Source organism: Leptonotus elevatus, chromosome 14 (assembly GCF_054856555.1).
Source record: "Leptonotus elevatus isolate MCC_2025b chromosome 14, RoL_Lele_1.0, whole genome shotgun sequence".
Taxonomy (NCBI): domain Eukaryota; kingdom Metazoa; phylum Chordata; class Actinopteri; order Syngnathiformes; family Syngnathidae; genus Leptonotus; species Leptonotus elevatus.
This window is the reverse complement of record NC_141252.1, coordinates 11,598,690-11,614,176: the sequence shown is the minus strand read 5'-3', so window position 1 is coordinate 11,614,176 and position 15,487 is coordinate 11,598,690. Positions and strand designations below refer to the sequence as shown.

General features: G+C 40.6%; 1 protein-coding gene across 5 annotated transcripts in view; it reads right to left on the bottom strand.

Annotated features, from left to right (window-relative positions):
- The window catches only part of LOC147162972 (formin-1-like), a 52,926-nt gene that overhangs the window by 34,719 nt on the left and 2,720 nt on the right, over positions 1-15,487 (bottom strand). For 4 of the 5 annotated variants that reach the window (XM_086094775.1, XM_086094777.1, XM_086094779.1 and 1 more), the window contains exons 3-6: positions 9,592-9,758; positions 5,093-5,213; positions 4,555-4,616; positions 2,474-3,171 (exon numbers count right to left, since the gene is read on the bottom strand). In XM_086094775.1, the coding sequence (XP_085950901.1) occupies positions 2,474-3,171; positions 4,555-4,616; positions 5,093-5,213; positions 9,592-9,758 (1,048 nt within the window). Of the gene's footprint in view, positions 1-2,473; positions 3,172-4,554; positions 4,617-5,092; positions 5,214-5,340; positions 7,494-9,591; positions 9,759-15,487 lie in introns of those variants that run through there. The other variant, XM_086094776.1, reaches the window with a different exon arrangement.

The window sequence follows — 15,487 nt, the reverse complement described above, 5'->3', positions numbered from 1 at the left end:
GTCTTGAAGGATTGACTTGCAGACTGTGGTGATATAAGATTGCCACTGGTTGCTGACTCTCATCTCAAAATTTCTCAGCATTTAGACAGCCCTCAGTGAAGCATACCTCATTTTTCCAGGATGTGGCCAAGCCTTGTTTCTACCTTGTTACTGATAAGAATTCTGTCAGCCAATCCAACAGAGAACCCCAAACAACAGAATAAAAAGGAGAATTAGGGAAGCGAAGATTGGCCCATTTGGCTGCTTTTACGAAACACTGGAACTGAATAACATTCAAAAGAATTTGGTGCCTTGCTTATCCCACACAATTCCGACACTTCGGACAATTTAGTACCGATACCAGTATCTCTTGCAGCCATTTTACAATCAGGACCTATAAATTAGCAGAATAGAAAATTGCAGCTAATTTCATGCAATTGTAAGGAAGATTGCTATATTGGAATATATATATATATATATATATATATATATGTTATGGGGGGGTGGGGGGGGTGTATCAAACGTGGTATCGGTACTTGGTGTCGGTATCGTGACTACACAGTAAATTTTGTAGAGTAAATTTTACTCTAAACAAAGTCTATTTGGTCCCACTCTAAACAAATGAAAATAAAGAGTTATTGAACATCCCTAGTTCGAGCAAACGTGTTAAATATTCTGACTTGCAGAGAGGTAGCAAGATGAACCACCTATCTCACCACACCTATTTCATCCTAACACTTAACTCTCTTTTGTCAATTATCATTTGAAAAGAACAGTGCTAAAGAAAAAATAGCCAAACAACAAACCAAAGTGTGACTGAATCCCATAAAATCCATTAATTCCAAAGGCAACTCCAATACCGAGTGGTCTGCAATAAAGTGTGGTTCTCCTATGTTCCGTTGTATATCGTGTAAGCTGCCAGCTAAGATCTGAGCTTTGGTTCACATTTGGGGACCTGGCAACATGTCAAACCCCACACTCTTCAGAGCATCACACCATTAGCAAAGATCACACAGCTGATCCAGTTATAGTTAAAGCCATTTAATACCCCTTAACTCGAGCCTTTAGGGCTAAATTTATAGCTGCTGCTGTGGTGCCTGGTCCGGCAAGAATGCACGGACGGACCAAAACTCAGCTTCCCCCAACTAAACCAGCCATGGAAATACAAGGTCATAAAGTTGAACGCCTGGCACTCATGAGGCAGCAACCACAACCACAGTAAATGGGCTGGATAATCCACTTACAAATCCAATCTGTGGAGTGCAAGGGAACGGTGCTGAGGCCAACAACTCTTAGTGCTGGACAGACTCACTTGACCAAATTAGATATAAGTTCATTCAACTAATTGGAATTTAAAGTCGTGTTTCATGGCGTCATTAGTACAAATAAAGTTAAATAATAAGGCAAAGCGCTGGATTATCATGACTCAGTGAAAAAAATGAATCAATGCTGTGGTTAAAAGGGAAGTAAAGTCAAAAATGTTGTTTACAATAAAATGTTGTATGTGCCCCTAAAATGACATCACAGTTGCTCACAGCTCAATTGTTTACTGAGTTTGATTATGTGATGTTCCCAAGCTGAGTCGTGATTGGTTGTTTTCTGGGTTTGGTCATGTGACAGTCCCAGGCTGATCCGTGGTGGGTCGTTACTTTAGCCAATAGCAACTGTGATGTCATTTTCGGTCGACAGCAAGTGGCAAAATGGCTGCCCCATGAGATGGGTGGATTTTGCTATTTAATTCATATTCTACAAACGGAACGGTTCAGATAATGGATGGAGGGAACATTAATCAGAATACCGTGTTAAGCCTAGTGGAGGTGCATAGAACATATTATTAGGGGTGTCCGGTGATTATAATTTTTTATCGTAATTATTCGCATGACTTCAATAGTTAACTCACGATTAATCGGCAATTTTATATCTGTTCTTGTACAATAAAATGCAAAAATAAGTTTTCTCTTTTTAACATATAATAGTTAATAGAAATAAAGGCTGCATCTTTTAGTCATTGATACGGTAATTTCATAATAATTCATAAAAATAAAAAGATATCCTGTACTGTAAAAAAACGAGTGTTATATTGATTTGTGTTGAGGTCATTTTTCTGCCACTAGATGGCATAATTGCATTTGTAAGACGTTGGTGACAGCTCAGTGCATTTTTCTTTTCCTATTAAGAGCTATCTAGTCTTTAACATTTTTAACATTGTAAAATACTTGACCCCAGTCTGCACAAATATATGCATTATTATAAAATGCATTAGTGCTAAATTTTGACGTGGACGAGTCTACTGCGTTGCGATTGGAATTTCCCCAGTACAGGCTTTCCAAGTAAGGGGCAGTCATTAATCGTCCATTAAAAAACTTAGTGGTGTTAGAGAAACTTTAAATTCAAACTCAAAATTAACACACTAATTTTGACACCCCTAGATATTACTGTAAAGAAAACTTTTGACTTGACTCCCCCTCTAAAGACATTAATAGGTTACACATACTTATCGTCATATATTTGAATCCTGGTCCAATATAGAGGCTTCATGGGGCAGGCGGGTTCAATCGCCTGCTTCCGAGGGGGCTTTTCAAACAGCTTACTGAAAATACCCCCCCCCATGACTGGAGGTGGTGGGGGGTTGCCGCCTGGAGGAGGGGGAGGAGGCGGAGGTCCAGCTCCAGGTAGACCAGGAGGTAGAGGAGGTGGGGGTGGTGGAGGGCCACCCCCGGCGTGTAAAGGTGGCGGCAGCGGCGGCGGCGGCGGCGGCGGCGGCGGCGGCGGCGGCGGGGCTCCCATATTGCCTGGCAGCGGAGGTGGAGGGGGTGGTGGTGGTGCTGAGGGGCCTGGCAGGGGTGGCGGAGGCGGGACTGATCCACAAGACCCTGAAGCTGTTTTAAGCCCCAGATTGAGTTCGATAGAGTCCAAGTTAAGTCTTTTTGGCACGTTCTGGCTCGCTACTTGAACGACAACGCCCGCCTCGCCCTCTGGGCTCTTGATGAACGTCTCTCTGTCTGTCTGGATCCCAACAGTTCGGCAGGTTTTGGTTGTTGGGTCATCTGCAGTCGACACAGCCACGTCTCGGGTCTCGCGCTGCACATTATAGGTCTTGTCTTTTTGCATCTTGGCAATGACGCCTTCAAGGTTTGATATTGAAACAGCATGCTCGCCTCGAATTTGGAAGATCTCAAGCTCAAAATCTGACTGTGAAAGCACAATAATTGATATTATAGTCATTTTATGTGTGAAATGAATGTTTTAAGGATGTAAATAGATTGTTACATAAAACTGCTTATAACATGTTATTTTTTTAATCATCATTTTGGATCGTTTGTGTGCATCATAGGGTGATAAATAACTTGCTCAGAGAAAATCGAGCAAACCCACTTTACGGTTGATGGACAATAAACAATAAAAAAAGAAACAACCAAAGCAAAGTATTGATTGGGAACAACAAGGAAATTGTTGGGCAATGAACCTTACACATGTTCCTTATTAACTTGTTTCGCTTGGAAACAGCATGAGGCACGTTCCCACCCTTTGTTGTGGGCCGACTGTGGTACACATTTCTCAGTCTCTGCATCAGTCTATTAAGGAGGGTAAAGGCTTTAAACAGACAGACTGAGAAAACCTTTCCAAGGTCAGATTTTGAATAAGAAATTTGCCAATTAGTCAAATCCTAACGGTCTAACTTTATGCAAAGGAGCAACATAATTAGATGATAATAATATTCCAAAATTCTGGTTAGTCTACTGTTTGTAATTGACAGTTGGTTCTCCGTGTGTCTTTTATTTAGGTTTTAAACAAAATCCTTCATTTTGGTTAATGTAATTAACATACCGAAATATATTTAAATCTTTTATAATAAAAAAAATCAAAGGTGTTTAAATGTTCCCACCAGTAAAATTTCATGATGCCAGTAACTTCACAGCGCTCAAATAAGAAGAGAAAGTTGACCCCTACACAATAGTTACTAGAATTGTTACAGTTGTCTCTTGTTATCAAGCATTTACATGTAAATAAACCTGTATTAAACAACTGATCATATTTATAAAATAATTTTGTATATCTCTTCTTTCTGCTTTCTTTTTCAATATACCTCCATTACTTCCATTATGAATCCGGTTTTAAATTACATTTTAAATGTGCATTTCTTAGTGATTTACAGCTGCTGTTGACTTAAATATACGAAGTGTTTATTAAACTAAATATGTTTCAAAGTTCACATCGGCTTGCTGTTCTTGGGGCTTTTTACTTTGCAAGAGTGCAAATTTATGAAAATGTGATGGGTGTTCACCAATTCCTAGCTATTTTATTTGTTTATATACAGAGAGAGAGAGAGAGAGAGAGAGAGAAAATTATAACCTGACAGTAGCAAGGTGACCACCAAAGTGGGTGGGTACCAGTACAGAACATTTCATGCTTACTTGGCGCCATCTTGTGTCCATAATAGTAAACTGCAGGTGAGTATAATTCCAGTGATTTAGGTACATAAATGTTTCTGAACAGTATCACTCCATAGTGTCTCACCGCTTATAGTATATTCACAAAGCGTTGAAGGTGTTTTGTCACAGTGACATAACTTACATGCATTAGCTCCAAGTCTTCCTTGCATTCCCTCTTGAGCTGCAGGAGGGCAGCTTGGTGCTCTGAAAGCAAGCACAGCACAATTCACCTGGACTATATTTTGATGACGCAACAGATTTTTTTTTTTTGTGTTTGCACGGTTGCAGAATGACTAATTGAGCATGAAGAAAGTTGAATTTCTGGCTCTACAAGACTTGCAGCTGTTTGATAAAAAAAAAAGTGATAACATTCTAGAGGGTTGGGTCATTGCTCACGGAAGGACCAGTTCTGCAACTTAAACAACCAGTTGCAGGTGGCAATGTGGTGCCCTAAATAAAACATTACGTCAAGTTTTCTTTTAAAATATATATGATCAACATCGAAAGCTTTGCAATGAGTGTAAGGTTGCACATGTAATAGTCATTCAGACACTGTCTAAACGGACTAAACCAATCCTATGAAATTGTGTGCATGGGAATGTCATCAAACGCAGTATTGGGGATTCTCTTAGATCACAGGTAGAAAGGTAAATACAGGTAAGACAGTGTCTGGTTCTTACCTGCTTCTGTATACTTGAGCCCGACCTTTTCTTCCTCATCTTTGGATTTGGGTGGTGGCCAAACAGCCTGCAGACGACCCGGAGTCCGGTCCTCACTGTCCGCAGGTGACGTGGCCTCCGTCTGTTACGGCAGAACAAATACAATGATGTTAACATATTCCTGGAAAAAGTGTTGCAGTATTTTTTTTTTTATTATAGTCAACATATGTGTTGTGTGAATAAACCAATGGAGGGAGGTGATGACATACGTTCGATTCTGTATGAACTTTCAGTTCCCTACTGGGAATTTTGGAACTTCTCTCAAAAATCGATCGTAGACTTTCTTTGTCACTCTTGATCTTCTTTCGCACCGCTTCCAGATCCACAGGTTCACTTTTTTCCTTTTTGGCAGATTTAGGGCCGAAAATACTCCGAAAAGTATCATACGCCATGTCAGAGGTTTTCCTGATTTCTGGTTCTGGGGGTTTCTCTCCTCCCATTTCATCTCCAGTCTCAGATTCCTTACTTTTGTTAGCCCCTGGATCAATTTCCTGTCCTTCAGTTTTGGCCTCATTTTGCTTATCAAGGTTTCTGAGACTTTCTGAAAGAGGTTTAGGTTCGAGATGTTTTTTGGTTGGAGTGGATGTCTTCTGCTCAGGTAGGAGTTTGGTTTTATTCACCGTTTTCTTTAGACTGAGCAATGCCAGGTCAGCATCTTTCTCACTCTGCTTGATCTCTGACACGGTTTCTCTCTCATCCCCTACTGCTCCTTTCTTCAGCACCCGTAGACCACTAAACAGAGCGGGCATCTGAAAAGAATGGGATGAAGAGAGTGATGTGTCCTTGGACTCGGGTGAGATGGACGAGGACCCATCTGGAGTCTTTGAAGAAATTGAATGCTGGGGTGAGAGTTTGGCACTTGGTTGGAGATGACCAGATGAGCGCGATGTTGGCTTCTTTTCCACACTGTCTGATTGCTCCTCAAGACTTGGAGAAGGGATCACTTGTCTAGAGAGTGGTTCTTTGTAGTTTTGCCCACATGTTTCAGTTTTCTGTAAAGTTGGGGATACCTCTGTACTACGACTTGGATTGATGGAGGGAACGGGCAGAGAACAATCTATTTCTTCATAGTTGTCACTCTCTTTTGTCTGTTTGCTTCCATCGTCTTCTGTGCTTGATGCTTCTCCTCTGTTAAGCATAGTAGACGTGTTCTCTCTGGAACCTGGAAAGGTACGGTCAGTCCAAAAGTAGCTGGACCTGTCCTCAGATAGAAGCGACTCTGAAGCTGAGCTCTTGAACTCGTGTGTTCGAAACTGTGGAACATGGATCCCTTCCATATTAGCATCTCCGTGTACATCTCCATCACTATCGTGCATTAAATCCTTGCTGTCCTCGGGTAGGGTGGGCTTCCTGACAATTACCAGCTTCTTTGACAGGCTACTGCTTTTAGGCCCCGCCCCCTCCTCTTCATTTTCAGAGTCACTATAAGTTTCCACTCTGGTTACCGTAACTGTATCTTTTTCCACCGAGTGTGACAACTCTTCTTTAAGAGGACTACCAGACTCCTTGCGAGTTTCCCATTTGTCAACATCTTGTTCTCTGTAACACGAAGCAGTTGCATCCCCCAGAGACAGATCTGCACTCTCACTGAGCACGCTTTCTCTTTGAAGAGTTTGACATTCTTCAACATCTGACAGTTCCTTAAAAGACGTCAGCACAGCGGGCTGCACGTCTGATGCTGACCTCTCCCTGGTGAGAAGATTGTTAAAGACATTCAACAAAGTAGTAGAGGACTTTGTTCCTTGTGTATCAGAGAGATTACTCGAATTGTCCATTCTCATTCAAACGTCACGCTGGCATAGGGTGAAAGAAAAAACAAAATATGTGGCGGCTTTGGCAACGTGTCCAAGCTGCGAGTCCTAAAGCTGCTCCTATTCCACCTGAAACATTGGCAGGAAACAAAAAGGTCTTTGTACGGACAAATCTCCTCTTACCTTCTCCAAGAGGGCACCAATAACAATGCTACTGTATGTGTGACACAGAAACAGCTTCAATATAAACGGCATTCATTGGGTCAAAGAAAGACTACTACTAGTTGTGTGTAGTAGAAAAAGTTCTATGAGAAAGTTTCCCGTGTTAAGTCACTCTGTTCAATATCTGGACCTATATCCTGTTGTAATCTTGATGGGAGAGCAGAGGAGAGTTCAACTTTCACAAAGCAATTCCTACTATTCCCACAAGGCGAGCTGCATTTTCCATGTTGATGATGTGGATTATCCTTCTCTCAGTGCTGCCATGAAGTCTGTGGTCCATGACTGAGTTTTTTCTTTTGGTTCTCGTCTGTCTTTAGCAATCTGCTTTAGCGAGAAGGAAAAGTCCACGAGACTGTTGTGACAGGTTGCGGGGAAAAAAAGTGTCTCACTGGTCTACCCGGTCTGTGGACGCCTTCCTCCAGGTCCCTCCCTTTCTGGGAGGGAACCTGTAGCACCAGCCACAGGTGTCTGATTACCTCACGTTCAGAAAATGGCAGTGTGGTAAAGTTGTAAACATAGAAGGGCGGTGTGTGTGGCCCACTGGAGAAGCAAACAAGTCCAGTAATTGAATGAAGAGCCTGTGAGGCTTAGCTTGTGTGGATAGACAGTGATAGCTAGCATGCTAACCCTGATACAGTGACAGTCACAGCTAGCATGCTAACACTGATAAACGTGGTGTGATTAACAGTACAGTTGAGTACTAAGTATTAAAGTATGACTCATTCTGAACTATAATCAGTTGTAACAACATTTTAAAACACATTATTTTCATCTTATTTATGATTCTGACCAGCTCCAAACTGCGCTGGTTGTTTTCCTAGTTTCAGGGAGAACTTGCATTCCTCTTGTTGCTCTAAGCAACAAAAGGTCATTGCCTTTAGAATCCGCTTGATTAAACACCTAATCTGTTCTCATGGAAGAATGTGCAACGCAAGAATGTTTTCACGTGTGCAGTGTAATTGTGTGAATGAAAATTAAGCTATCGCACTAATGTTGCCGTGTCAAAACATGTCTTTCTTTTTTCCACATAGTTAAGATGCATAACGCTATTACTATTTCTCCACACCATTGCCATTTTCACATTTTCATCATATACAAATCAAATTAAAGAAGAAGTATATACGTCAATAATAATAATATGATAATTTGTATTGTTTATTGTTGTCTTTCAGGACATTCATATGAAAAAAGCCTCACATGTAATGATGGATTTTGTTATGTAATCACAGTGGTATTCTATACTCCCCCCCACACACACACACTAAATCCCCTCAGAGGCCTGTTCTAACAGCATTGCCTGAAAAGAGTTGTCGCAATAGTATGTACATATCATAGACTGGTACAAATCCTGAGATCAGCTGCTGACAGCAATTACTTTTGCAATCACTCAATTACATAACACTTAAGGCTTAGGCTTAAGGCTGTCACTGGTATTCCTTTTGATAATGCAAAAAATGATTGCAGATAATTTTAGTTTTATTTGAACAATGCATGGCTTACACTGATAAAATACACATGTGAAACCACATCTAAGTAATCCACCTCATCAGCCACAGGAATGAATGCTTTGGTCAGACGCCATCTGAAAAACTAGGAGAGGCTTCATAGCAAAAGTTGTTTTCTAATCATTAAGTTGGGTAGGAGGACATTGTCATATAATGTTTTTTAATTATTACACCTTTCAATCATATGTTGGTTTGAAGAAGACTGGATATGTGTAAATTTATTTCTTTTAATACTCAAAATGATCAAAATACTTTAGATCAGGGGTGTCCCAACATTTTCTTATGAGGACGCCATACAGAAAAATAGAAGGAAGGAAGGGCCAGTTAGATTTTAATTTTAATTTATTAAAAACACTAAAAGCAACCAATCAATAAATAAATAAATTACAAATTAGTGATATAGTGTTAATTATTTTGAAAACTGCTACATAAAGGCTTTCTGTTAAAGGTTTAAGGAAAATAGTTTAGTTTTTTTTCTCACATTTTTAAAATTTTTATGTAATTGGACCTTGACACTAAGCAGAAAGGGGAGGAAACCATTTTTGTTTCTGAAACGGTATTTTTTTTTTACAGATATTCAAATACTATTTTAGCTGTAAAGCTTTATTATTAACAGTTGTGGTAGTCCCCATCACTCACACCAACCCCTTTTGAGACATCTACACTTCTACTACATTTGTGAGTCATGTAAAATATTATCTTTCCTATATGACGCGGACTACTAAAAAAGTGGATGGGCCGCAAATGGCCCCCAGGCTGTAGTTTGGACACACTGGTTTAGCCAGTAATAACTGAAGCCGTGATTTTATTGTTACGTCTCAGAACAAGGAATTATCTGAGTCAGTTTTGTCTTAGGATCTTTCTGCAGATTAGAATCCATGACCCCTTTAATCCATTTCAAGAATTTCTAATCATGTGATTGGGAAAGAGGCCATGGTAATGCAGCGAATGTCTGTGCTGTTCAAGCTTAGGGGGCCCTCACCGTGCACTCCAGCTTGGGATAATAAGGTGTATCCCCAATGATGTCATCCTCAGGGGGTGTAATGCGTAGGAAATCCAGGTGATCGGGGCGGGGAACACGGGACAAGGGCTCCTGGGGGTCATCACCATCCAGCATCCAAATATCATCATGACGCAGGAGGGAGTCCTCTAGTGGAGGGGATACACAAACACAGACGCAACCTCAGCATAATTAGCAGTGTGTTATGCAGAGTTGCTGAATAGCTACTCAACTGAAGTTGTGCTTGCGGTGTGTAGCCTGTGTGGATAATACAATTGGCTTGAAAGTAGGCGTCGGAATCTTTTAGCGTCAAACATGCAGCAATGGTGAGTCCTGTTTTTCTGCAAGCCTCAGGGCATGAAGCTATTTTTATCTGCACTTAGTCAGCTCTCTTCCTACAGGCCACACCAGCAGCAAGCTATAGTGATTCAAATATGGACAATCAACAAAACACCTTAAGCGAATATAATTTTAACTGGGGGGAAAAAAATTAATAAAACTGCAACTATTTGTGTGCCTGCCTTGCAAACCCAGTGTAAATTCACCTAGCCTGCTCTCTCCTGTCGAGAGAAAAAAATACACATGAAGCAGGAGGATTTCGTTTTAAAGACCCAATGTGTTGTAGTGCCATCTAGTGGTCAAAGAGTAGCATTAGAAGCATGCAGGACCACGCACATTATGGTGGCTCAGAGACCACATTTTACAAGGCTACCACCAATTCTTATTTTGCGTGAGCAAACGAGCATCTTGGCGAGTTGTGAAATCTGTCGAGCGACGCCGAAAGACCGAGCGAGCGAGCCGGAATTAGACGGAGCAGCTAACAAGAGCGGCTAGCAGGAGTTAGTCGGAGCCATAGGCTGGAGTGTCTAACAAGAGTGGTGAGCGGGAGGAGCTAGTAAAAAAAAAAAACAAGCTAGTAAAAGCTTGCGAGAGCAGAGCAGAATATGACAAACGACGGGCCCGACCACCTGCATATTTAATATCAATATGCGGCCGAATCGATTTTTAAACATAATTTTTTCATGGAAATATTCAACAAAACGTCTTACTTAGGGTTAGGATTCACACATTAAGCATGGAAGAATGTTATATTAATGGAACATTAAGCCTTAATGTTTTATTTCAGTGCTGTTCAAACATGAAACAGACTGCAATCTGTTTGTTAAATGCAGTGGCTCAGTTATAAATCTGAAGTTTCAGATAAATAAATACATTTTCATACAAATCTTACAGTGTACATGTACAAATTTACTGATTAGTATTTTCTAAATTTGAGTTTTAAAAAAATCGCAATAATCAATGTATAGATTCGTATCGGGATTAATCGTTATCAAATCGAATCATGACCTATGAATCGTGATACGAATCGAATCGCCAGGTACTGGGCAATTCACACCCCTGATATATATATATATATGTTTATGATAATACAACATATTTTTTTGCATACTTTTGACAAAAACTGTCGGTTTTTTAAATTAATGTGTTATTAGTTCATCACTAGATGGCGCTATGGCTCAATGAATGTCCATAAGATTACATGGTTTGTGATTTTACAACACCATTCCAAATGTAGTACTTTTTGCATGAACAGCTCAGTGGCAAACTGGTAACTGGCACCTGCAGAGGCATCCTTGTGTGCTAGGGACACTCGTGTCAAACCACATCAACTACAGAAGAATAGTGTCAGAACACACAAAGTGGCACGTGGGTGTCATTCATGCAAAAAAAAGAAAGAAGAGCACTAGTTGTGGGTATGTGCAGGAAATGAGAGATGACAAAAGGGGACAAAGCCTCATATTTCTATAGGAAAATAATACCACATCCTGTTCTTGAAACCTTCTTACAACCTCATTTTGTATCAAGTATCATTGAAATTAACTGTGGGCACTGCAGTGTGACTGCAGTCGCCCATCCCTTGCTTTTAAGAGATTGGTAACCCCTTTAAATAGAATCCTGGGATTTGAGTAGAGGCCAAATGCCTTAAATTCAGTCATGGCTCCCCCTGCTGCCACCCCAAAATCTTACACATACACAACACAACCAAGCTTTGCTGGATAATGGAAAACTCCAAACTGCCCACCGCAATCTGCCATTTTGACCAGCAGTGGCTGCGGTCGCGCCAGTTATCTGACACTTGTACAGCAGAGGACGAAAGAGGAAGTTTACATGAATAACATTTCATTATAAAAATGACGCATTGGTCCCGCAGGGAAGACTGCTGAATGTGTGCTGGGAACGGTTCCAAATACAGACTCCAACTGTCCTTTACAAAGCTCTTGATCATTTAAAAGTACCACAGACTACTTAAATAAGTAAAAATCAAAGAGAGATGGCTAAACATATCAAATATCTAGAAAATGCTAAACATATTTAAATATGCATAAGTGTGCCTCTACTGCCTCCATCTGGTCACATTGTGGTGTAATCTTAATTCCTTCACCCAAACACTGCAGTCTGGCTCTGACGTGACCACTACTGTATGCTTTGGAAACTCTGTAGGTTCATTATGCACAACTCAAATCATTCTTTAAATTATTTTTGTATGTGATAGGTTATTTATAATACTTCATTTAGCACATGCATACAGTATTTTGAGCAACCCTGTGGGGGTGGGGGGGGGCGGGGGGAATGAAAGATTATTGTTATTTAATCTGCCTCCCTGCCGAGACAGACTTATAATGTCAGTAAGTGGCAACACGCAGTGCAGATGGGAGGGCGTTCTAAGATGACACAGTTACACTCAAACTGAATCCCCATGCTCTTTGGCAAGGTCAGTTTATTTTGCTGCGCAGGTGTTTCTTCAGCGCACACCTGTAGGTGATAAATGCCAATGAAGTAACAAAACGGAGCATCTGTCACACCGTGGGGGTGTTGCTGTGTAAATACTCTCAATGAAGTCTGTCTGCGTTTTGCACGGCTCAGGGAGCTTCCAATGTCAGATCTTGACAGGGTGGCATTGTTAAGGATGATGGATTAACCCACTTGTCACTCTGACGGGTCATTCTTCTTCTTCTTCTTTAGTGGTCATGGGATACTTTATGGATGCTGCAAACTGAATCAAAATCTGAGAAATTGGAGTGCCTGATTCCATTCCAAAACTATGACAGTGTACGAATAATTCACATCAATAATAAAAATATTATTAATAATTTGAATAATAATATTCGGGTCCCAATAATACAAACATAGAACATTTTCCATCCTTTAAATTTACCTAAAGTAACCTAATATGATACAAAATAAGATCTGCATAAAAACACTGATGACACTGCCAGAAAGGTTTTAATTATTTAACAATACAGTAAGTTTATTATTATAGCTGTATTCCAATTATTTGGAACCGTGTATAGTAATAGCTCAATTAGGTAAAGAAAATTAAAAAATAACGCTATCACAAACGAAACGGTCTGATGGTGCAGCAATACCAAGCATATTGTTGGCAGATTATTGTAAATGGCCTTTCCCATTTTTAAATAAGAACCTGAAACAGCTTCGCCAATGCTGCCCTACTTTGTCCAACAAAATCCATAACATAATCACTCAAAGTCACGCAAGTAGGCCATATGGCATGTTGAGAGCATGTGGCAGCTTCCACTCTCCTCCACCGCTTTTAGCCAGGATGGAGGATCATAAACTTTTGTATAAATCATGAGAAATGCAGGGCTTATTATAAATCATTGAGCTGGCCTTGCAACCGTCACTGCAGTTTCACCGCACATTTGCTTTGAAAGATTGACTGATTGCTCTGTTTAAGAGTATTGGAACGTCAGAGAAAAGAGCTGTGCTAGTCTGAGAACCAAATAAGAAAAGCAGAATAACCTTACAGCTCACACAAACCGTTATTCATTTGGAATACAATTATGGTGGCAAATGGGAAGCAGAGAATGGAAGAATATTAAGGAGTGCCTTTATTGGGATTGACAGCCTACCAACTCAGGCACAGGCAATTTGGTTAACCTCGCTTCACTCTACTGGTGAATATATACTTAAAGCAGAGCAGATGCCCAATACAATCGTTTGTAATGAAGATGTACTGTACCAAGATGCTGCATGGCTTACAAATACATCACTTTCGAGCTGCATTTCTTTGCAACAGCAAGAGAAATACAAAAAAAAAAAGGGGAACAACCATAGCTTGTGTTGGCAAAGGTGACCCTTGTTCTCAGTGGCCTAACAATGTTGCAAGGCAGCACACATTGTGCTGAATGACATCTCGGAAATACAAGGAGCTCTTGCACTCTTCAGATTCATATGACCTTGCTGGAACGTACGGGCGGGGTAATCTGATTAGAAAGCTGCTTGTCAGACAATAAATATGTAAGGTACTAAATTGGTATTAAAAAGAGAAAAGGACGCTGATTGCAGGTTAGTCTGGCAAGTTAAGTGAAAGTAAAAAGGATAGCTTTGACTAAACCTACAGGTCATAAACTCCCATATAGTACTTTAGCTAGTGTTTTGATATATAATGTACGGCAAAGTCAATTTTGCTTGTTCATTTGTTGTCTGCTCTAAAGTTGATCAGTTCACAATTTTATAGGTTGAAACAAACAAAAACAAAACAAATATCTACATTACATTTTAAGGTGAAAATGTGTCAACGTGTATTTGTCTGCTGCTCACAAGTGGAATATACCACGCAAACTGGGGTTTTTAGAGTTTATTTTCTTACTTGCGCTTCTGGTCCTAATGCAAGTTCTGATAGGTGCTGTATGTGAGTGCTAGAACACAATTCCAAACACTGACACTGATGGGTCTGTCCAATAAAAGATTCACAAATGAAGGGCATTCTAATCCTTTTTTCATACCTGCTGTCAGTTTCCTCTTAGTTGTTAAGGCAGGGTGGGGGTTGTGAGCAGAAGCCTCCGGCAGCAAATTGGCAACGCTTCAGTTAACACAGTGCTCATAAGAACAGCGGCCGGGTCGAGGTTTGCGTCAAGTTCGAGCCTTTGATCAGCGACACTAATCTCCGACTTGGCTGCAGTGCTTAGAGAGTTAAAAAGGGATCATCTACCAAATTATTCTCAGAGCCAACTTGCTCTTTGTGCAACTCTGCTGGGTAGCTTTTAATTTGTACTGGATGTCACACGTCATTGTTGAAACAACAAAACACACCACTGGCACATCCTGGACTAACTGAGACCAAAACATATTATGGATAAAAAACTGAAGTGACAAAGTAAAAATCTCCGAGTACAAATGAGAACCAGTTAGAACACAGGTGTCAAAGGTCCTCGAGGGCCGGAGTCCTGCATTTTTTTCCCCCTCCTCCAACACACCTAATTCAAATTATCAGGATCATTATCAGGCTTCGGCGAAACTTGCTGATGAACTGATCATTTGAATTAGCCGTGTTGGAAAAGGGAATCATCTAAAACAGGGGTCACCAACTCCCATCTACGAGGGTCCCTATCCTGCATCTTTTAGATGTTTCCCTCCTCCAACACAACTGATTCAAATGATCAGGATCTTTATCAGGCTCCTGCAGAGCTTGCTGATGAGCTGATCATATGAATCAGTTGTGTGGGAAGAGGGAAACATCTACAGCAGGGGTCACCAACTCCGGTCCACAAGGCCCTCTATCCTGCATGTGTTAAATGTTTCCCTCTTCCAACACATCTGATTCACATTATCATGATCACTATCAGACTTTTCCAGAACTGGCTGATGAGCTGATCATTTGAATCAAGTGTATTGCAGGACGGGTCATCAACTCCGGTCTTTTTTAGATGCCCCCCCCCCCCCAACACACCTGCTTCAAATGATCAGGATCGATATCAGTCTCTTGCAGAGCTTGCTGATCATGTTTTAAATTTTTCCTTTTCCAACATACCTGATTCTAATCATCAGAATCGTTTTCAGGCTCCTGCATAGCTTG